This window comes from Pongo pygmaeus, chromosome 23, assembly GCF_028885625.2.
Source record: "Pongo pygmaeus isolate AG05252 chromosome 23, NHGRI_mPonPyg2-v2.0_pri, whole genome shotgun sequence".
Taxonomy (NCBI): Eukaryota; Metazoa; Chordata; class Mammalia; order Primates; family Hominidae; genus Pongo; species Pongo pygmaeus.
In genome coordinates, this window is record NC_085931.1 from 40,927,727 (window position 1) to 40,949,771 (window position 22,045).

General features: G+C 49.0%; 1 protein-coding gene and 1 long non-coding RNA gene across 14 annotated transcripts in view; one reads left to right on the forward strand and one right to left on the reverse strand.

Annotated features, from left to right (window-relative positions):
- Positions 1 to 11,423, forward strand: part of MTMR3 (myotubularin related protein 3) — a 147,123-nt gene extending 135,700 nt beyond the window's left edge. For 6 of the 13 annotated variants that reach the window (XM_054470276.2, XM_054470277.2, XM_063663072.1 and 3 more), the window contains 5 exons: positions 473 to 1,877; positions 2,949 to 3,059; positions 3,530 to 3,618; positions 4,374 to 4,400; positions 6,538 to 11,423. In XM_054470276.2, the coding sequence (XP_054326251.1) occupies positions 473 to 1,877; positions 2,949 to 3,059; positions 3,530 to 3,618; positions 4,374 to 4,400; positions 6,538 to 6,709 (1,804 nt within the window). In that variant the 3' untranslated portion in view covers positions 6,710 to 11,423. The remainder of the gene's footprint in view (positions 1 to 472; positions 1,878 to 2,948; positions 3,060 to 3,529; positions 3,619 to 4,373; positions 4,401 to 6,537) is intronic. The other 7 variants (XM_054470279.2, XM_054470282.2, XM_054470278.2 and 4 more) reach the window with 3 other exon arrangements.
- The window catches only part of LOC129023504 (uncharacterized), a 66,296-nt gene that overhangs the window by 926 nt on the left and 43,325 nt on the right, over positions 1 to 22,045 (reverse strand). Inside the window, exon 3 of the long non-coding RNA XR_008496821.2 lies at positions 21,034 to 21,135. This is a non-coding gene — a long non-coding RNA (uncharacterized LOC129023504). The remainder of the gene's footprint in view (positions 1 to 21,033; positions 21,136 to 22,045) is intronic.

Genomic DNA, 22,045 nt, shown 5'->3' on the forward strand with positions numbered 1-22,045 from the left:
AAGACCAGCCTGACCAAAATGTTGAAACACCCATCTCTACTAAAAATACAAAAAAACTAGCCGGGCGTGGTGGCACACACCTATAATCCCAGCTAATCAGGAGGCTGAGGCAGGATCGCTTGAACCTGGGAGGCAGAGGTTGCAGTGAGCTGAGATGGCGCCACTGCACTCCAGCCTGGGCGACAGAGTGAGACTCTGTCTCAAAAAAAAAAAAATAACATTTGCTGTTAGCTCATTTGTATGTATGGGGCATGGGGTTGAGGGAGTTTGAAAGGAAATCTGCACACTAGGAGGGCTTGTTCCGGAGCTTTGCTGCTCCAGCAGTCTGGGCCTGGCTCCAGAGATGCTACAGCTCCATGAGTAGCCATAATGGACCCAGTTATGAAACAACTGCTTGTTAAAACCTATTGTCTCCTACTTCCCTCCAAACAGTTTCCAAGATTTTCATTTCCCCCAAATTCCTTTCCTTTAGGCTACCAAAGACTAGATCATACGACAATCTGACCACAGCCTGTGACAACACAGTGCCTCTGGCCAGCCGGCGCTGCAGCGACCCCAGCCTGAATGAGAAGTGGCAGGAGCACCGGCGCTCACTAGAGCTGAGCAGCCTGGCTGGCCCTGGAGAGGATCCCCTTTCTGCCGACAGCCTAGGGAAGCCCACCAGAGTGCTGGGGGGTGCCGAGCTTTCTGTTGCAGCTGGAGTAGCTGAGGGGCAGATGGAGAACATCTTGCAGGAGGCCACCAAAGAGGAGAGTGGAGTAGAGGAACCTGCCCACAGGGCAGGCATTGAGATACAGAAGGGTAAAGAGGACCCTCTCTTAGAAAAGGAGAGCAGGAGGAAGACACCTGAGGCCTCGCACATTGGACTTCACCAAGACCCAGAACTGGGTGATGCTGCTCTGAGGAGCCATCTGGATATGAGCTGGCCTCTGTTCTCACAGGGTATTTCTGAACAGCAGGGTGGGCTCAGTGTTCTCCTCAGTTCTCTCCAGGTTCCCCCCAGGGGAGAGGATTCCCTGGAGGTCCCTGTGGAGCAGTTTCGAATAGAAGAGATTGCAGAGGGTAGGGAGGAAGCAGTTCTTCCAATCCCAGTAGATGCAAAAGTTGGCTATGGTACCTCACAGTCATGTTCTCTGCTACCTTCCCAAGTCCCTTTTGAGACCAGAGGACCAAACGTGGACAGTTCTACAGACATGTTAGTGGAAGATAAGGTAAAGTCAGTAAGTGGGCCCCAAGGTCATCATAGACCTTGCCTTGTAAATAGTGGCAAGGACAGGCTTCCCCAGACCATGGAACCAAGCCCTTCAGAGACAAGCCTGGTTGAGAGGCCCCAAGTGGGGTCTGTGGTGCATAGGACTTCCCCTGGCAGCACTCTCAGCCTGACACGTTCCCCTTGTGCCTTGCCTTTAGCCGAATGTAAAGAGGGGCTTGTGTGCAATGGTGCCCCAGAGACTGAAAACAGGGCCTCAGAGCAGCCCCCAGGTCTTAGCACCCTCCAGATGTACCCCACACCCAATGGGCATTGCGCCAATGGGGAGGCTGGTAGGAGCAAGGACTCACTAAGCCGTCAGCTGTCTGCTATGAGCTGCAGCTCTGCCCACTTACACTCAAGGAACTTGCACCACAAGTGGCTGCATAGCCACTCAGGGAGGCCATCTGCAACCAGCAGCCCCGACCAGCCTTCCCGCAGCCACCTGGACGATGATGGCATGTCAGTGTACACAGACACGATCCAACAGCGCCTGCGTCAGATTGAGTCAGGCCACCAGCAGGAAGTAGAAACTTTGAAGAAACAAGTCCAGGAGCTGAAGAGTCGCCTGGAGAGCCAGTACCTGACCAGCTCCCTACACTTTAATGGAGACTTTGGGGATGAGGTGGTGAGTAGGCTGTGGTATTCCTCCATAGCTGCCCAAGGAGACGGCACGCTGAAGCTGGGTGCCCTTTGTGCCCAGTGCATGGTGATTGGTACAGGTTGTTAAAGGATTGGAAAGGTCCAGAGTAGCCCTGTTAAGAGGCTAGAGATAAGCCTCCACGACAGCGATGGCAGCCTGCCTGTTTTCTGCTTCGCTTACTTTCTGCAGATGTCCTGTTGAGGCCGTTGGAGAGGAAGAGACTTAGCATGCACTACATGGTTGATCAGATCTCTCAGACACAAGATCATAAGTCTTCAGAAGGGCTTGAACCCATGGGCAGAATGACATCTGTAGGGCAATGCCAAGTTACTCCTGTCAGATTTTAGTGCCTGTTCTGCCTTAGTAACTACAAAGTATTAGTCCTTCCAGACGTGGGCTATGGCTTTGAAGGTTCAGTTCTTTTTAAACAAATATTTATACCCACCCTGTGGCAGATGCTGCCGGTAGAAATGGAGAGAAGAGACTGGTTTCTAGCCCTGTTGAGGAGTTAGCTCTGATGGGGGTTTGTGGCTGGAAATGGGGGTTCCAGAGGGGAGGTTCTCAAGTGGTCAGCGTACATTAAAGGCGGGCACATCCAATGACTTTCAGTTCAGAGTGACTTGGCTTTTCCTTCATGCTAATGATAGTTTCTCATGTTCCCAGAGAGTCCTTCTAAGAAAAGGAGGGCATCCTGAAAGCACTCAGCTTTAACTAAGTGGCAGGCAGGGTTGGATTGACAGGCCCACTGGAGCAGCTGACATACAGAATTCTCATTCCATTTTGGTCACTTCCCTCTCACTCACTTTTCTGGAACCCTGAGGCCTGTTTTTCTACTCCAGAGTCACTGCACACACCTGTGTATCCCTCTCCCAGCTGAGCCCAGGCCCACACTGCACTTCTTCACCCCAGTTCTTGATGGCTAATGCATCTGCAGATTCGGCAGTCCTAGCACTCGGCCCCACCCAGAGTCCTCAGTGCTCCCTTCTTCACCAGGCCTTTTCTTCTTTTGGGAGGAGACCAGGTTCATTCTGTTCAGCTGTGTTTGTTTGCCAACAGACTTCAATCCCCGACTCGGAAAGCAATCTGGATCAGAACTGTTTGTCTCGCTGCAGCACAGAGATTTTCTCTGAAGCCAGCTGGGAGCAGGTGGATAAACAGGACACAGAGGTACAGGCTCAGCCCCTGCTCTGAGTGCCATCCATTTAACTGTTTTGTGGTTCTTCTCCACCCCCATTCCCACCCCATACCCCTGGCCAAGGAAGCACCTCCCAGCACAGCTAGCCCTGAGCCTCTGGCACCTTAGCTCCTGGGAACCCACATGAAGCCTAGGATTTCTGAGCCAGGGAGACTCAGCAAGCTGGCCCTCCCTCTTCATTGCCTCTATGAACTGGAGCCTTGCCAGCTCTCAACAGTGACCCAGGGTGCTGCTGCCTGCTACTTTATCTCAGGGGAGATAGGAGTCCCCTCCAGGGAAACGATTTGGACGCCTTTCTTGTACTGGTGACATCAGATCTGCTGGGCTGGTGCCACTGGAGCCGATGTGGTCCTTGTGACTCTTGCTGCCCCCAGCATGGCTCTGCTGGTTCCAGCTGGATGGCCCATCTCCTGTCAGTAACCTGGCCCCGTCTGTTTTGCAGATGACCCGTTGGCTTCCTGACCACCTGGCCGCCCACTGCTATGCGTGTGACAGTGCCTTCTGGCTTGCCAGCAGGAAGCACCACTGCAGGTACCATTGAGGGGCTGTGGTAGGGTGGGCTGCGTGTGGAGGCTGAGGGTCGGCCCACAGAGCCTGCAGAGTAGAGGGTTGTGGGCATCTCAGTGTTCTGTCTGAGGCAGAGCCATTGTCTCATCTTCCTGTGCCTCTGAAATTGGTGTTTGCAAAACTGCATTTGGCATCTTTGTTCAGATTCAGAGTAATCACTATTAAATTCTGAAATGTGCAAATGGTAGCATTTTGTTGTTTCCCAGATTGGTGAAACAACAGCCACCACTAAAACCACCATTTCTTCTCAGCATAACATTTCTTCCCATTCAACATGGCTACTATGAGCAAAACCAGTTTTCCTGCGATGGGGAGGGAACTATTCCTATTCCTTTCCTGCTCCCTGACCCCACACCTGTTTACCCTTGTGCCATTGGTGAGCAGCCGTAGCTTGGGGAGTAGTAGAGATAGCTGAGGACAGTCTTCCAATCATTAAGGTTCCTGACTTCTTTTTCCTTCTGGGTTGGGGTAGTGAGTTACTAGGGATGCTTTGCCCCAGCTAGGGTGTTGACTGACTGGTTTATGTTCAGTGTTCTTAGAAGAGGAAGTTTATCTGAATCGTGCCATAGCTCACCCACACGAGTGAACCTGGATTGAAAATGGAACAGTCTCTTTGCCTAGTAATGATGCTTCTAGGACATGTGTCTCCCCACCCTGCACCCCAAGCCCAGATACCTTTGGTTGGCTTCTCTTCTGAGCTCTTTCTCCCCTCCTTGCAGGGACGCTGACCGTGTTGATCAAACGTGGTGAGCATTTGCAACAACCTGCCTGTGATGTCTGCACATCTACAATAACTTCTCCACACTAACTCTTATCGTTTCCCCCTCTCTGCACTCACTAGGGTGAAGCCTGGGGCCTTGGGTGCACAGGCAGATAGGTGGGCTTGAGGGGATTCAAAGCAGCTGAGGGGAGGCCATCGAGGGTGGGTCAGGCTGCAGCCGTGTGCTCCCCTCCTGATCAGAGGTCAGCCAGGCCATCTTGCTTGTGACAAGAAGTAGTGCTTCTTGTCTTCTGGTCTTGTAGGGGAACCAGTTGGGTTTTCAGAGCTATTTATTCTGGGTCAGTGATTCATTGAGATGCCAGAATAATGCTAGTAATTTCCAGGTCAAACAGCATCACTGCTTCTTTTTTCCCTCTTTTTTTTTTTTTTTTTTTAAAAGAGACCAGGACTGAACAGAGGTGATCTTTCCAGAGAATTGTTTTAGCATGGAAGACTTTAAGGAAAGATTCCACTTAGTGTCTTTCAGGGTCCTCTGAAAGAAATCAGATAGAAAAGCATCAGCCAGGTGCGGTGGCTAACGCCTATAATCTAGCACTTTGGGAGGCCAAGGAAGGCGGATCATCTGAGGTCAGGAGTTCAAGACCAGCCCGACCAACATTGTGAAACTCCATCTTTACTAAAAATAAAAAATTAGCTGGACATGGTGGTGCACGCCTGTAATCCCAGCTCCTTGGGAGGCTGAGGCAGGAGAATCTCTTGAACCTGGGAGGCGGAGGTTGCAGTGAGCCAAGATCGCACCATTGCATTCCAGCCTGGGCAATAAGAGCAAAACTCCATCTCAAAAAAGAAAAGAAAAGAAAGAAAAGCATCAAATTCATGTCAGGCTTTTGAGCTGAACTCCAGCAGGAATGTTAAAGAAGTGTAGATGTTCAGAAATTTTTCTGTGTAACTACAGGTTTTTGCTGACTCACGCGTTTTAGAACTAGTTATGAAGTACAGCATTCTAGAAGATGAATTTTGTGTTTTTCTTTTCTGTCTTTCCATTGCCCCATGTCTCACCTTTTCCTTTTGTAGTATTCTTTTGTTCCCAACTGGTCTTAGTCTTCTCTCCTCCTGTGCCTAAGTGATCCTTAATCCAGCAGTGGGTTTGCATTCTGAACAGCATAAATGAAAAGTTAGAAGGCTCAGAAGCTGCCTTCCCCCAGTCTTTGGTGGGCTGTGTCAGGCTCCTTAGAGTTTCTTGTTCTTAGGCTCATTGGGATTGATTTGTACCTCAGGGCCCAGCAAACGTAGAGTTGTAAGGTGGGCAGAAACTCATTCTTTGCCAATTCCCTTTCCTGTTGGCTCTGATGGGCATCCATCTGGGGGTGCAGACCTGTGCTGCACAGATGCCTCAGAACCCAGCTTTCAGGGGAGGAGGAGAGGGAGGCCTGGGGCCTGAGTGCATTCTGGCCTTCTGGTAGAACTCTGGTTTTCCCTGGAGATGCATGGGTGGGGGAGTGAGCCATAATTGACTGACACCTATCTAATAAGGGAGTGTGTGTGCACGTGTGTTCATCTATGTTCTTGTCCTCCCACCTCTCCTCTTTCACCCTCTGAGCATGCATCACAGGCTGCTTGTCCCTGGCTTTGCATGCTGCCAGCAGAGCAGTCCAAAATGGCAGCAGTCTGTCTACCATGTTGCTGCCTTTGATCCTCTGGAGAAGTGGCTGTTGGGCAAGGCTCCTTACTCCCCAGTGAGGCTGGGTAGTTGTTTCTCTCGTTTGAGGAGCCTGGCCTCTGTGATCACAATCTACACAGAGGGCATTGCCTAGGTGGGTGTGGCCACTGGGTTTTCCTGGATCAGGACTAACCCATTGTTAGGACCATGTATTCTTACAGATCTCTCTTGAGCAGCATTCTTCTGTATACCTGGTACGCTTGAGTCAGTGGTGAGGCAGCCAAGAATCCTTGGCCCCGAAGTGAAAATGACATGTGACTCTGCTAGGTAGGGACACCCTCCCTACCCAGCTTGTTCCTGGGCTAGAGAGATGAAAGGATTTGATCTCAAGGAGCTCCAGCACATGCAAATTACACACAGCAAAGTTTGTCTTTTGAAGTTGGTTTCCCTCCGCATACCTGCTGGCCAAAACTAACATTGTTCTGTTTCTTCTCATCTCAAGGAATTGTGGGAACGTATTCTGCTCCAGTTGTTGTAACCAGAAGGTTCCAGTTCCCAGCCAGCAACTCTTTGAACCCAGTCGAGTATGCAAGTCTTGCTATAGCAGCCTACATCCCACGAGCTCCAGCATTGACCTTGAACTGGATAAGCCCATTGCTGCCACTTCCAACTGAAGCTCAGTGACCTGGGTGGGCAGTGGCCAAGCTGCTGTTCCTATGACAGGCCCACTCAGCCTGGGCAGACCGAGAGGCCCGTGCACTTTGGAATGGGAGCGTGGAACCACCTGTATAGAGTGACAGAAATTTGGGATGCACCACTGGATTGTAGATTGATTTTTCTTTCCTGTCCCCCTACTCCCTCCCTACCTTTTCCATCCTCCTCCTCTGCCTTCAAAAAAGGAAACTCTCCCTTGGTTGTCTTAATTTTTTTTTTTTGATGGAAGACCAGGGGTTGCCAGGCCCGCTGTAACTGCCGAGCTGCCTGCTGTGAGGTGACACCGAGGGATGGCTTGTTTCTTCCGGGTGGGAGGATGGTGGTCAGAGCCAGGAGTATGGAGATCTGAGACTGTGAGCAGGGAAGAAAGCCAGTGCTAACATGCAACCATTCCTCACGCCGCCGCCACATCAGAGCTGGTTGGGAACCCTTTGCTGCTGGAGAGGCTGGAAGCATATTCCCCAAGAGCACTGCCCTGGGCATCATCTCCCTCCTGCAAGGAGCTGAGCTAGTCCCCTCACAGATGGATAAATGAGGCTGATGTTTGGAGGGAGAGGCACACGGTAAATGGCATCCCCTTAGGGCCCCTCTTTGGGAAAGGAAAGCGGATGCTCCTTTGAGGCAGGCGAGGGGCTGGGAGTGGGTAGCCGTCATGTTGTCCCCCATGGGATCCCATTTTTAACTTGACCCAGATTGTCTTGGGCTCCCTTTGCTTTCAGGGGGCTGCTTTCCTGGGCCAGGCTGTGTAGCACTTCCCACCCTCAGGCATGAGTACAGACTGGCCAAAATAGTTATGCAGTCAAGGCCAAAGCCTGCCCTGAGCCCAGACACACCTGGGTCCCCATTTTGGGGCCTGATCCCCTAAACAATCTCTTCCTCAGCCAGCACAGGGAAATCCAGACTCAGGGTTCCAGAAATCCCCCGTTCCCAAACGAAACCAATCATGGATCTTCCCTTTAAGGGGTAGAATCAGCCTTTAGAGTTACAAGCCCCTGGAAAAGGGAGCAGGTCCCATACAATCAGCCTTTCTCCTTCTTTTCTTGGGACAGGAAGAACTGCTGAGCAGTCCCCCTTCCCCGCTCCTGGCTGTCTGAGTAGGCACTTGGCTGGCTGCTGGCCAGCAGTGAAGGGCCACTTGGTGACTCTGTAGGGTTCCTTAGAGAAGTGACATGGCCTTGAGGAGATTCAGGGCACCTTCCCTCAGTGAGCTTTGATATGGTCCAAAAACAGCCTTAAATCAAGAATATTTGTGGAGGTAGGTGTGGGGAAGGTTGGAGAAGAGTTAGGTTTGTGCTTTGTAATCTTGGCATCCATGTTTTGTGCCTGCCCTCCCTCTTGGGGAGGCCATGCTTGGCTCTGCTGAAAGCTGCTAACTGGTGACAGGGTGGATCACGGTGAGGACTAGGGGTAAGGTCAGGGAACGCTTAAGCTCTGGCCCTGCCCTGTATTCCTCTTCCCCTTGGTAGCAGTTCCGTGACCAAGGGCAAGCTGTGTCTCAGGAAGGTGGCTTCTGTGCATGCCTGGGTGTGGTTAAGGCGTGGCCCAGAAGGCTTCCCTGGTGCTCTCAGTCCAGGCAAAGCCCAGAGCATCTGAGCACGTCTCTGACTTCCAGTGGCAACACAGAGTTTGAATGTGGTGAAACAGGGTGTAGTTCTTTTCCACATTCTGTGTCATCTAGTCATGCAGGTGGGGGAAAAGTTGGTCTAATTGAAGATTGTGCATTTCCTAGTGACAGGTGCCAAGAGGTTATGATACGGGTTTCTTGGGTCTGATGTACAGTGTGAATAAATGCTTGCAGCTCTTAGCTCTTTTTTGATCGATGAAGCACTTTTTTATTAATATTTTCCTTTGTTAAAGGAGGAACCGTAACTCTCCATAGCTGTACATATAACCCTTTTCTCCTAAAGAGGAGTCAGTCAGTGCTCCTATATTTTTCATTTTTTGTCAAAGCAAGAAGTAAATACTTTAGAATTGTTAAATATATAAATAAAGCAAATAAAGTTGAGTGTTCCACATGGTAGCATTTGCTAACACTTCCTAATTCTTTGCCCTGTGGTTTATCCCCTCTTCATCCCTTTTCCCTCTCACACAGAAGTGTTTGAGGGCCTGCTGGGAAACTGACCTTTGGCAAAGGAAAGCTACAGATAGCCTTCTGACTCTAGACCTTGGCAAGGAGCCTCACCATGATGTCCAAGCACTGAATGCATTTCCTCAGTGATTTTGCTCCTAAAATCTCCCAGGCTAAAAGAGGGCAAAGCAGTCAGGGATCTGACCTGGCAGCTATTCCTCCTTCTCTGAAGAGTCGTGCATCAGTAGTCATTACAACTACCTCTCGCCTCTAGGCTCCATTTTTAGCTGCTGCTCTGATTTCAGGGCAGCCGGTACTCTGGCCCCTTCAGTGGGGGAGTGGAAGGAAATGTGGGGTGGGGGTGAGAAAATGCTTCTGCCTGTTGTTCTTGAAGGATAGACTATGGGTGGGCGGAGAGAACTGGGGGCAGAAATGGAATTAGATGTGATTGGGTTATGCAGTCAACTAGAGGTCTCCTTCCCACCCTCTCTCCACACAGAGAGGAACCTCTGCTCCTTAGCTCTTACAGCAGGACTGTGGCATCTAGTCACTTCAATACTAGTTCTTGCTCTTCACAGAGGTAGATTTTTCTTTCCCCTACAGCACTGTTGGGCATCCCTTCCATCACATGGGTCTGTGGGTGAGATATATTATGCTGTTCCTCCCTCGGGAAGGTTGGTATTGAGGGGTGCCTTGCTCCAGAGGCGCCAGCCCAGCATCTGTGGTGAGTTGGCTAAGATCCAGAGTGACCTGCTCAGAGCTCCCCAGAGGCCTTCACTCTTTGGGGCAGTCTCTGTAGGGTCACTTTCTGAATGTACCTTCTACCTAAAGTATACAAACACAAAGAGCCAGCTGAGCTAGTTCTAGTGTGAAAGCTGTAAGTGCCACCCAGCAGGCGTTTGAAAACAAGAAATCATTCTTCTGTGGAAGGAGAAGGTGCCATCTCAGCTACCCTCAGTCCGGCAGGGAGCCCAGTCCGTGTATTCAGATGAAATTGTGAAAAACATGAGTGTATGCCATGGCCAGCATGTCTACACACAGCCACTATTGTTCCTGTGGGCTAGTCCCCAGCAAATTAAAACACTGGCACGGCCTAGGAAGGCCGTTGCGAGCTCCTAAATGGAAAGCTTCTCTGGGGGTAGGAAGATGAAGAGCCAAGATGCTGGTGAAGCAGGTGCAGTGAGGATCCAAGGCAAGGAATTGCCCTGAGGGAGGTGGCTGCATATGGAGAAAGGCAGTTCTCTGTGGGCAAGGCCAGCTTGCTTCAGGCTGTAGAGGGAATTTGGTCTGAAGCAACAGGGCATGAACTGTGACTTTGAGCTGCCAGGTTGTCTTCATCTCAGAAGTTTCCTATCCTGGCACTCTCGTTACCTTTCTCCTATACCTTGGCCTCTGTAACTGCAGTCCGAAACAAGTTACAGCTGCCTTAATCCACTGAGATTCTCTATGAGGATGTACAGAAAAGTTTTCCTCTAATAATTTTGCTTATATGCTAACTCTTTTCATGTTAGCAAAGAATATTCTATGAATTAGAATGTTACTGTGGTAGATCTAAAGGAGAATGAACAGAAGGTGCTGGAGGACCTGTTAAACAATCTCTGGCTATTAAAAAACATCAAGATGAGAATTAAAGGTATATCCTGATATACTTGGCTGCTTGCACATGAGGCTAGGAGATCCCATGCCTGTTGAAGTTAACTCTAGCCCTGACCTCTATTGATCTTTCGAGAATGAGGGCTGATTTGAAGGTGCTGTTGCAGGATTTCATTTAGCTGCTGCCAGTTCAAGTGACCTGTCCCCAGGGCTGCAGCTGTATCCACCTGATTGCATTAGGTGAGGGCTAACAGCAGAATTTAAAGTGGGCCCTGGGCTGTGGAGCAAAGTGACTATCCATTTGGAGTTTTGGATAATGTGGCAGGAGTCCCAGCTGTTTAATTTCTAGTCACATTTTCAAGGAAGTTGTTCTAAGTTGAGATTACTGACAAGATTTCTCAAGGGCAGGACCAGATATGTGAGAGACTTCTAGTTCAGAGCTGACCCCTCTAAGCCTCTGACACTTAAACAAGAGTCCTGCTGTCCCCAGCACACAACTGCACTGAAGCCTTGTTCCTCTCGGCTGGCGTAGAGTTCATCTGCATGTTCTGTGCAGATACCAGTAGCCTCCCTGCTTGAACAGGCCTCTCCTAGGCTAGGCAGGTGTTCAGAGGCATGAAGGTCTGGACAGGGGAAGGGTATCTTCTGAAATGGGAGTTACCAGGTTTTTAAATGCTGCTATTGTTTTATTTACCATTTAAGGTCTTTTCTATTATTCTGAGTTACTAGTCAGTTTTTCTTACAGTGCTCATAGCAGTTGTATTTGAATTGTATTTTCAGTGAAATTTGTTTTACATTGCCATTTAAAATTGGATTTAACAGCTTCCCAACTGGCTTATAAGTTTTTTTTTTTTTTTTTGAATGAAAACGTAAGCCATGAGGCTCAGATGCTGTTGAAGAAATAAACGGTATGTTGCTGCTGACAGTAGTGCTTGCCTATTGTAACAGCATTGGTTCTGCTGTAGCCTCGGTGACCATTTAAGTTGAATAAATCTGTCATTTTCACCCACAAACAGTTGTTGAGCCCCTGGATCTGGGTTGTCACTGTGGTTTCCTGCCAGTGCTATAATCCAGTGTCGTAGGTGCAGGGTATGAATCAGCTCAGCCTCTTAGGGGAGAGGGGTTCTCAGCGAGGAGGGGGTGGGGGGGGGTCACTATTTGTCTTCCAGAGGCAGGGTACATGGATTCCTGATGTTTAGAGGCGGAAGGGACCTTAGGTCACCTACTTCCACAGTTTTCATACTGTTCTGTGGGGCCATCATGGAGAGGGAGCCTCCAGGCCCATTCAAAGCTTTATTAGATTTAAAAGTAAGATCTGGTATGAAGAAAGGTTTTGTGTCTTAAAATAAAAAGTCTGAAAATCACTAATCCAATCTCCTCCTTTTTCATTGAGGAAACTGAGGCTCAGAGAGGGCCAGAGACATCCAGATACCAATGAGTTAACAGCAAAATTTGAATAAAAGTCATTCTTGGCCAGGCACAGTGGTTCATGCCTGTAATCCCAGCACTTTGGGAGGCCGAGGTGGGAGGATCACTTGAGCCCAAAAGTTCAAGACCAGCCTGGGCAATATGTTGAGACCCATCTCTACGAAAAATATAAATAAACCTGTCTCTACAAAAAATATGAATAAACTAGCCAGGCATGGTGGTGCATACCTGTAGTCCCAGCTACTTGGGAGCCTAAGGTGGGAGGATCTCTTGAGCCTAGGAGTTCCAGGCTGTGGTGAGCCATGATCACGCCACTGCACTCCAGCCTGGGCAACAGAGGGAGACCCTGTCCCCCAAAAAAAAGGAAAATACTTTCCCAACTCCTAACCCTCTTCTTGTGCTCTTGGGCCTCCAGAAAGCCTGATGTAAATAGCTGTATTGGTTCTCATTGAAACCTCGGCGAGGAGCTTAGGCAGTTGCCATCACAAGGCTTGAATTATGAGCCCTTCTCTCCCTCTTAACCAAAATCAAAATGTTGTGATAGTCTAATCCAGTGTTTTTGTTTTTAACTTTTCAAATACATAAATGATATGTTATTAGCATGAATCATCAAAGTTTAAGTCATAACATCTTAAATCAGTGGGCTTGGGGAGGGAGCATTTTTCATTAGTGCAGATAGGTTCATTATGAACTGTCCCAGCATCCAATTTCTGTATTTTGTTTTAGTTATATAATATGGGGGAGTTTAATTTTAAAAAATTTGAGTTTTATAGGTAAGTGGTTGCAAATGGTAGTAGTCACAGCTTGCCTGCAATCTCTTGTTGACAAAACTGAAGTACATGCCTGAAAAAAGGGATTAATAGAAGAATATCCAAAACCTGCTTTCAGTCTTTATCATCCATATATCAGATGAGAGACACCCAAAGATTTATAAACACTAAAATTACTCTATGCTCAGGGCCAGCAGGACTGAGTTGGCCCTGGGCCTAATGATCACAGCGCTAAGCTGGTGCCCTCCCAGTCAGTGACCCCTGCAAAGGCCGCACACACACACAGCAATGCAGACTGTACAGTGAAGTCCCAAGCAGCCTCACTGAATGTGTTTTAAACCTTTGGGTGTATATAGTTGAAAAGATGGTTATTAATATTTATCAGGACATTATTAATATCAGGACAAATTCTCCTGAGGCACTGCCACAAAAGTTGGTTTGAAAACCACCAGTTTGGTAGAAAGCACCTGTGTTTTAGAGCCCACAGACCTGGGGTGGGATCCTAGCCCTGCAGCACCAGCTGAGTTGCTCATGGGTGTATGAGGAACTCGGAGACATTTCCTCATCTGTAGCAGAGCACATGGCATATAAATGGAGTGGGAAGGTGGGGGCCTAGTAAGTGCTGTCCTCCCCACTGCCCCGTGAAATGAGATCGCATTTCTGTCTCTGGCTTCTAGCAGGCATTTGGAACAATGAGAGCCAGGCAGCACTTCCATTCCACTGTGTGTTGAAACTAGACCCTGCTCTGGCTTCCACCTTACAGGGGAAAACATTTGACTTTGAAGCATTCCATTCTGAGTTTTGCAGTAAGTTACAAATGAATCACTAGCTGAAGAAAACAAACTAAAGTTCATATATGTGTTTTATTTTATTTTGAGACAGAGTCTCACTTTGTTACCCAGGCTGGAGTGCAGTGGCGCACTCTCGACTCGCTGCAACCTCCGCTTCCCAGATTCAAGTGATTCTCCTGCCTCAGCCTCCTGAGTAGCTGGAATTACAGGCACCCACCATCATGCCCAGCTAATTTTTGTCTTTTTGTAGAGACAGGGTTTCACCATGTTGGCCAGGCTGGTTGAACTTCTGACCTCAGGTGATCTGCCCGCCTCAGCCTCCCAAAGTGCTGGGATTACAGGCATGAGCCACCGTGCCTGGCCTCATATATGTGTTTTGTTTTTAAATTAACATTTTGTAAACAGATGGTGGTCTGCATGTGCACCGACGCTTTAAGAGTGTATGGAGCCAATGGGAAGGGAGTGTGGAGAGAAACTGTGTGTTGGGGTTGAGGCAGCATCTAAGAACGCCTGAGTCCTGCCATGGCAACAATCCTGCAAAGACAGATAGGACCTCACTTTGTTAAACTGATGAGTTTAAGTTCAAGACTAAAGACGAAGCCAGAAGATGCAGATTAGCTTCGCAGGCTGAGAAGTGGGGAAGGTGGAGCCAGGTGGACCTCGCCTTTGCATCACAGAGGCCTGGGTCCAGGCTATGATGCTCTTAGCATCTCTTTAAGAATAAATCCCAGAGCCCAAGGTTGGAAGAGGAAGTGGAGGCCTTGCGTTCAGATGGCCCTCCCCACCCTCTCCAATGACAGAGGAGCCCAAGGTTGCCGAACATATTTAAGGCCATGTCATCCAAGTTCAAATAGACATGAGTTTGTAGTAAGTGGTTGCTGCACTTTGCCAGCTGGAATATGAAGCCTTAGAACTGGAGGTTCTTTCAAGTCCCCCAGAAAGTGCTGGTACCCACTGGCATACACTGTGTACTGGGGCAGCTCCCTCTTTAGAAGTCCCTGTCAGCCCTTGGGACATAACCTGCATCCCCTGGCTCCTTGGGGGTCTGATTCTTTCATCTGATTCAGTAATAAGCTAGCTGCTGCTGCCTTATTATCGCCTAACTAGAGACTCCTAGTTTTGGGAAGACAGTAAGATGTCAGCTTGCCAGCCTCTATTACTGGGATGAGGAGACGGAAATGGAAACCATGAGAATGGTGTGCCTCTCGACAGTTGCCACTGACCCCAGAGAGGAATCCTAGCTGGGTTGGAAGGAAGGGGGTTGGGCTTGAACTCTCCCTGCCCCCTTACTTTTGGAGCAGCAGTATCCCCCTGAGGAGCTGAGAGATCACTCCCTGGGCCAAGCAGCCTGAGCTAGTCCCTCTCCACGGACAGGATGATTCACAGCCCAGAAAAGGGAGCATCCGCGTCTGGAACCCGTGTACATCCTAAGAGCCCCTCCTGCCGCACCTTCCTTAAGTTGATTCAGGGAGGGGAAGCTGTGGGAGGAGTCGGGGAAAGGCCCCGGAGCAGTGCTTCCTCTCTCCCTGCTGCACCAACATCTTGGAAGCTTGGTGGAGGTGGGGACACAACTGTTAACCAGTAGTGCTGCTCTTCCTCCTACCAGTAGTGCTGCTCTTACTCCTGTCCCACACCCCCACTTTCTCTTCCCCTTTCCAAATACCCAGAGGTTTTAATGTGATCTCCTGGCATTGGAGACCCTGGGCACCACTGCACATTCAGGCCAGCGAGCAGGTCAGGCCCATGCAGCCACCAGAGGTGGCAATGCCCGAGAGGCCATCCTGCAGGCACTAGCTGGAGATGCCAGTGCTGAGTGACTCCAAGGAGATGGTTTTCCTTCTGAAAAAGAAGCACATGGCTGGGCATGGTGGCTCATGCCTGTAATCCCAGCACTTTGGGAGGCCGAGGCGGGCGGATTGCCTCAGCTCAGGAGTCCGAAACCAGCTTGGGCAACATGGTGAAACTCCGTCTCTACTAAAATACAAAAGAAAGCTGTAGCTAGGCGTGGCAGCTACTCAGGAGGCTGAGGCAGGAGAATTGCTTGAACTTGGGAGGCAGAGGTTGCAGTGAGTTAAGATCGTGCCACTACACTCCAGCCTGGGCTACAGAACGAGACTCCATCTAAAAAAAAAAGACACCATTCCTTTTGCTGAAGCGGGCACAGGCCAGGCCCCTAGGAACTGAGTGCTTGCAGTGCTGCAGGAAGTGCTCTCCTGGCGCTCCCTTGTCCTGCCAAGAAGTGGGGACTGCAAGGGACTTTAAGCAACCCAGTACGTGAACCTCTTCATTTACAGAAGCATTTTGGAGGCTTTTTTTCACTACACAAAAGGTTCTACTATAGAGTTTTCCAATTATATTTTGCATTTTAAAATATACTGTTCATTAACATAAAAATATACACAAGGCCGGGCACAGTGGCTCACGCCTGTAATCCCAGCACTTTGGGAGGCCGAGGGAGGCGGATCACTTGAGGTCAGGAATTCAAGACCAGCCTGGCCAACATGGCGAAACCCTATCTTTACAAAAACTTAGCCGGGCCTGGTGGCACACGCCTATAGTCCCAGCTACTCGGGAGGCTGAGGCAGGAGAATCGTTTGAACCCGGGAGGCGGAGGTTGCAGTGAGCCAAGGTCGCGTTACTGCACTCCAGCCTGGTTGACAGAGCAAGACACCGTCTCAAGAAAAAAAAAAGTGTACACAATTACAAGTGAAATTCCCACTTGCTAGAGGTAACTGACTCACCACCTTTAGTGAGTTGTCTTGGTTTTGTTTTTTAAAAATACTCTGCAACAAAGCTTTACTTGTTTTCGTTGTCTGTTACAGAGTAAACCATGGTGTAGGTTCTTCTGCCAGAAGTTCTCACACTTTTGGAGTTAGAGAACAGAAATGGTTCAGTAAGTGACAAAATGACAGCCAGAATAGATGGTCTAGGGCTTTGTCCCACATCCACCATGGCCTCAGCCTTTTTCTTTCAACCTTGTTTGGCTGGCTCCTTCCTCTATCCCTAAAGCTGTCCAGTCCTCCAGCCTGCAAAGCAAATTCTTTCAAGGGTCTGCCTCCAGCAAGTACCCTGTCTTGCTTCTTCCCTTCACTGTGAAACGAATAGAGTGGCCAGCTCTGTACGGTCTTTGCTTCACCACCCCTTCCTCTTCCTCCTGCTTCTGCTGCCCCTCACCACCCCAACACTGGGTGTCCCCAAGGACCAGCCACACACTGTAGACCCACTCCAAAGCATTCTTTCTTGCAACCATTCTGCAACCTGCAACCTTGCTAACCCTCCTGCCAGTTCTTCTGCCTCTGTAGTTGGCCTGTGAGACTTTGCCGGCAGCCCTCTCACCTACTTCCTTGGCATTACTGCTCTGAGGCTCAGCTCTCTGCCCTCCTTCCACACATGCTTCCTTGGACATGCAGAAATTAAAGTGCTGAAAATGGAAGCCTGTTATATACCACAGTTCTAAGTCTCTAGAGGCCTCCTTCAGGCACCTGGGGAGACTGCGAGAGCATCAGGCGTCTCCATCTGGACGTGTCTATGTGGCCATGCTTCACCTGCACCCCCACGCAGTTCGATGGCATTAACCTGGGGACTAGTTCTGGGCCTGAAGACTGAGCTCAGCCTTGTCAGCCAGAGATGCCTCGGAGTTTCCCCCGAACTGAGAGGCCACAACGTCTGCTCTTCGCTTTTATCCTGTTGTAGGATGCAGTCAGCACCTAATGCAGGGGTGAACGCCGATGCCAAGTTTGCCCTCCTATCCCTCAACCCCAAGTAGGAAGTTCACCTCTTATTTCCATATTGTAATTTAATTCCGACACCCCACCAATCCTTCCTGGGACTGGGGGAAGCTCCATCGTCAGTCTATTTATGACACTCAGTCGTAGGAAGCTTTGACCCTGGTTGGACAGGAATGAGCCAGAGCACCCAAAGCCACTGGGCATAGCTTCTGTGTGCTGCCCCAGGTGAGGGCAGAGGGACCTCTGCCTCTCCTTACCTGGGCCTACCAGAACACCCTTGCCAGTCACATGTCTTCCGCATCACCCTGCTGCACTCCAAGGCACCTCATGCCCTCAGAGGGCCCTGCTGATGCCTGAAAAGCCCAGATCAAGCTGAGAACAAGGGCCTGGCTGTCTGTTCAGGAACCCTCTGCCCTGTTCTGCCTTGGTACTCTGTCACCCCTCATTGCTGAGGACCCTAACCAACGCATGCACAGAGAGTCTTGGCTTCTGACAGCTCTGGATATGGCCTGTGGTGCCTTCATGTAGTAAGTCATTGAAGGCTAAGTCTCTGTACAGGCTTCACTGGTGACTCACACATGTCCCAACCCCTACCATTCCATGAGATGACATGGCACTTCTGTCTCAGGCACTGTTTGCTCTCAAGAATGTGCTGCCTGTTAGGGAAGATGATCAGGCAGATAAATATATTCATACCCTCATCCAAAAAGAACAGGACCTGAAAAAGCCTCTTAGAGACAACCCATTGAAAATGGAGACCAGTGTTTCATACAGCACATAGTGAAAAAGGTTTGATCTGAATTTAATCTTGCAAAATGAAACTATTATTGAAATAAGTATCTTTTTTGAATTGACAAAATTATATATACAGTATGTTTTGAAATATGTATACATTGTGTAATGGTTAAATCGATCTAATTAACATATGCGTTACCTCACATACTTATTTTTTTGTGATAAGAAACACTTAAAGTCTACCCTCTTAGAGATTTTCAAGAATACAATGCATTGTTATTAACTAAGTCACCTTGTGGTACAATAGAGCTCTTTAACCTAATCCTATTTAACTGAAATGTATCCTTTAACGAGTATCTCCCACTGTTTCGTTTAAAAGTATGTTTTAACAAAAGGTAATTGCAACTATAGGCTAATTCTTTGTTGTTGTTGTTGTTATTGAGAGAGGGTCAGTCTCGCTCTGTTGCCCAGGCTGGAGTGCAGCGGCACGATCTTGGCTCACTACAACCTCCGCCTCCTGGGTTCAAGAGATTCTCGTGCCTCAGCTTCCTGAGTAGCAGGGATTATAGTCATGCACCACTACACCCAGCTAATTTTTGTAGTTTTAGTAGAGGTGGGGTTTTGCCATGTTGGCTTGACTGGTCTCAAACTTCTGACCTTAAGCGATCCACCTGCCTTGACCTCCCAAAGTGCTGGGATTACAGGCATGAGGCACCACTCCCGACCAGGCTAATTCTTAAAAATAATATTTTAGGTGTATTTCCCTCCCCAAATTATATGATTGCACAATAGGACATTATTTCATGTTTGATTTTCTAGAGTGTAATCAATCACAAGGTCATTTTAGGAAAAGTTAGTCAAGGGCTTCCTCAATTTCCCTCTTAAATTCTTTAGTCTGTGATATTCACATCATCCCCCTAGGAAACACCTAATTGGTTAGACATGTCGTCTTCCCCTTCATTTGTTAATGGACCTACTCTCTGCAATCCTTATTTCCAATGGCTACACTTATCTGAGCAGTTTGCCAACACATTCACCAACTATGTGAAATTCTGCATATTTTACAAAACTTAAATTGTACTTTGGTACCTGTTTTGTTGTATTTTCAACATCTCACAATCCATAACAGGAAAGTTGGACTATGGTGGATGGAGAGTATGTTAAGGAGGGAGAGATGTTTAAGTGGAGAGTGATTTTTCTAAGTGATTGAGTTGTGTAGAGAATACTCTTCATGTCTGATGACTTTAGCTTTCTCCACAACTAGTGGCTATAGGAACTTGGATACTGACTAGTTGGAGTTATAGCTCAGAGGAAGAAGAGAGTACATGTACATCTGAGCAGGGAGCCTGCCCCTTGGGGGATAGCAGTGACATCAACACATGGCAATATGATGACGTCAAGGTGAGCCAAAGCAAGAGGGAAGGTTTCAGGATCTGACCCAGAGGGCATAGGTTAGCGAACAGGAAAGGCAGGAAATATTTGTTAAAAGCTTAGGCCAAAAAAGTCTCCTATGTCAGGCCAAACACTGGTCCCAATTCTATAGGTATTTGAGGTTTCTGAACAGAGAATGGAACAAGATGATAATAGTTAATATTTGTTATGGGCTAGGCACTGTCCAAGTACTTTCCATGAGTAACACATTTAATTCTCCTATTAGCCTGGTGAGGTACTGTGACAGCCTCATTTGAAACTAAGATGACTGAGCCAGTAGACCTGTTAAGCCCCTTGCCTGAGGTCACCCAGAAAGTTGAAGCAGCAGAGCCATGGTTTGAATCTGGGCCCTCTGCCTCCTGAAATCACGCTCTCAACCGCTGCGCTACCCAGTCTCTCCTGGGCCCAGGCTGACTGAAAGTGGGTGCTGGGAGGCGAGGCAAGATGAGGTGGAAAGAGCAGTAAGAGGCCACCTGCATGATAAAAGGCCTAAACCAGGGCAGAGAAGGGTTCAAGAGCAATTCCAAAGAACACTGAATGTTAAAGTACTAGTGCTGTTTCATTGGCTTTACACAGGACTGTTTGTTTCCAAAACTCAGTAAGTCATGCATGAAGCAATCACCAATGCAAGAATGAATCAGGGGCCGGGCGTGGTGGCTCACGCCTGTAATCCCAGCACTTTGGGAGGCCGAGGCAGGCAGATCATGAGGTCAGGAGATTGAGACCATCCTGGCTAACACGGTGAAACCCCGTCTCTACTAAAATACAAAAAATTAGCCGGGCGTGATGGCGGGCACCTGTAGTCCCAGCTACTCGGAAGGCTAAGGCAGGAGAATGGCGTGAACCCATGGGATGGAGCTTGCAGTGAGCCGAGATCACGCCACAGCACTCCAGCCTGGGTGACAGAGCAAGACTCTGTCTCAAAAAAAAAAAAAAAAAAGAAGGAATCAGCTGCTCACTAAAATTAACTGTTTCAGCCGGGCATGGTGGCTCATGCCTGTAATCCCAGCATTTTGGGAGGCTGAGGTGGGTGGGTGGATCACCTGGGGTCAGGAGTTCAAGACCAGCCTGACCAACATGGTGAAACCCCGTCCCTACTAAAAATACAAAAATTAGCCGGGCATGGTGGCAGGCACCTGTAATCCCAGCTACTTGGGCAGCTGAGGCGGGAGAATTGCTTGAACCTGGGAAGCAGAGGTTGTAGTGAGCAGAGATTGCACCATTGCACTCCAGCCTGGGCAACAAGAGTGAAACTCTGTCTCAAAAAAATAAAAAATAACATAAAATACACCATTTCTCAGGAAGAGCTCCCTCAACTAAACAGCTTCCCTTCTAATGCAGGGACAAATTGGCATTTAAGATAAATTTGCAGCAGAGACACCAGGGGGGCTAATGATCCTATGATTGATTGTACTATAGAAAATCAAACATGAAATGATGAAGCTAGAGCTCAGTGTCTGCTTAGGCAAGTGCCTGCTTGTGCACAGCAGACAAAGCCCTGACCCAGTGTTGTAGGACCTGTATTCTAGCCCCCAATCACTTACAGGGTGGGGGGTTGACCACTCTACTCTGCTTTAATTTCTCACCTATGGGGATATTTGTCCAATCTGCCCATGGGACTGTTGAGGATCCAGTGAGGAAATAGATCATGTTTTACAAAGTCTGGCTGATCTACAGTGGAAAGAATGGTCTTGCCAAAGCTTGCACTTGAACATCTGTGACTGATTCCCAGCACCTTACCTGCGTTCCAGTGTAGTCTCCACGGGAGGCAGCGGGAATCCTGCTTGTCTGCCAGGCAGCCTGGCAGCTCCAAGGCAACAGCATCCCTCCTCTTACCCATATCTGCCAAACCCAAGAGAAGAGGGAAATATGTCAGGTCTCTCAGGGTGTGGGAAGGACTCTTGGCCATCTCCGGCCAGGACAGTCCCCAACAAGAAATACCGGGGTTGGGGTGTTGCCAGGGACAGGTTTTCTGGCAAGAATAGGAAGCTCTGCCCTCGGCTGCTGAAGTCTCCGAGAAATGGGCTCCATGGGTGGCCTTGCTTCCAGCACAGGCGAGGTCTAGGCAAGTGGTCAGCAGTGCAGACCCCCTCCCTTCAGGGCTCCAGCCGCTTTACCTCCATGTTGGCCAGTGTTTGGATGTGCAGCCAGTGATCCCTGAACTTCCCAAATACAAACCTCTCGATGGATGCCCATCCTAGGAAAGGAGCGGCACCAGAGGTCAATTTCTAGTATTTCCTCTGAGCCCCAAGGGCAGCATTCTGCGATAAGCTGCCTTGACTGGCCTCTCTTGCATACAACTGGTCTGTACCCCACAGGGAAATGGGGTCAGGCAGCAGGTCCAGAGGATAGAGGCATCGTGCCCATGCCTACTAAACCCCCCGATTATGGCCTTGTGGGGAGTGTTCCTGTCCAGTCCCAGAGTAGGAGCACACGTGGAGGCCCTTTCCTCTGTGGTACCCTCAACCCTGCTCTGCACTTCAGTAGTCCTGCTTGACCCACAGATCCCTCCCACCTTCTGTGTACCCCATGCCCAGGGCTGCTTCTGTTGCTTCCCCCACCTTCCCTTCCAGCCCAGACTCCCACTCCCCTGCAAGCCATCCAGAAGAAGTCTCACACTAAGTCATGGAAAATGCACAAGCCAGAAACAGCACAACTGTCCATCCACAGGGCAAGGAATAAGGAACTTGTGAAAGTTATCCACAAACATAACATGGCAACGAATCAATAAAGTAGTTACATACAGCCACAT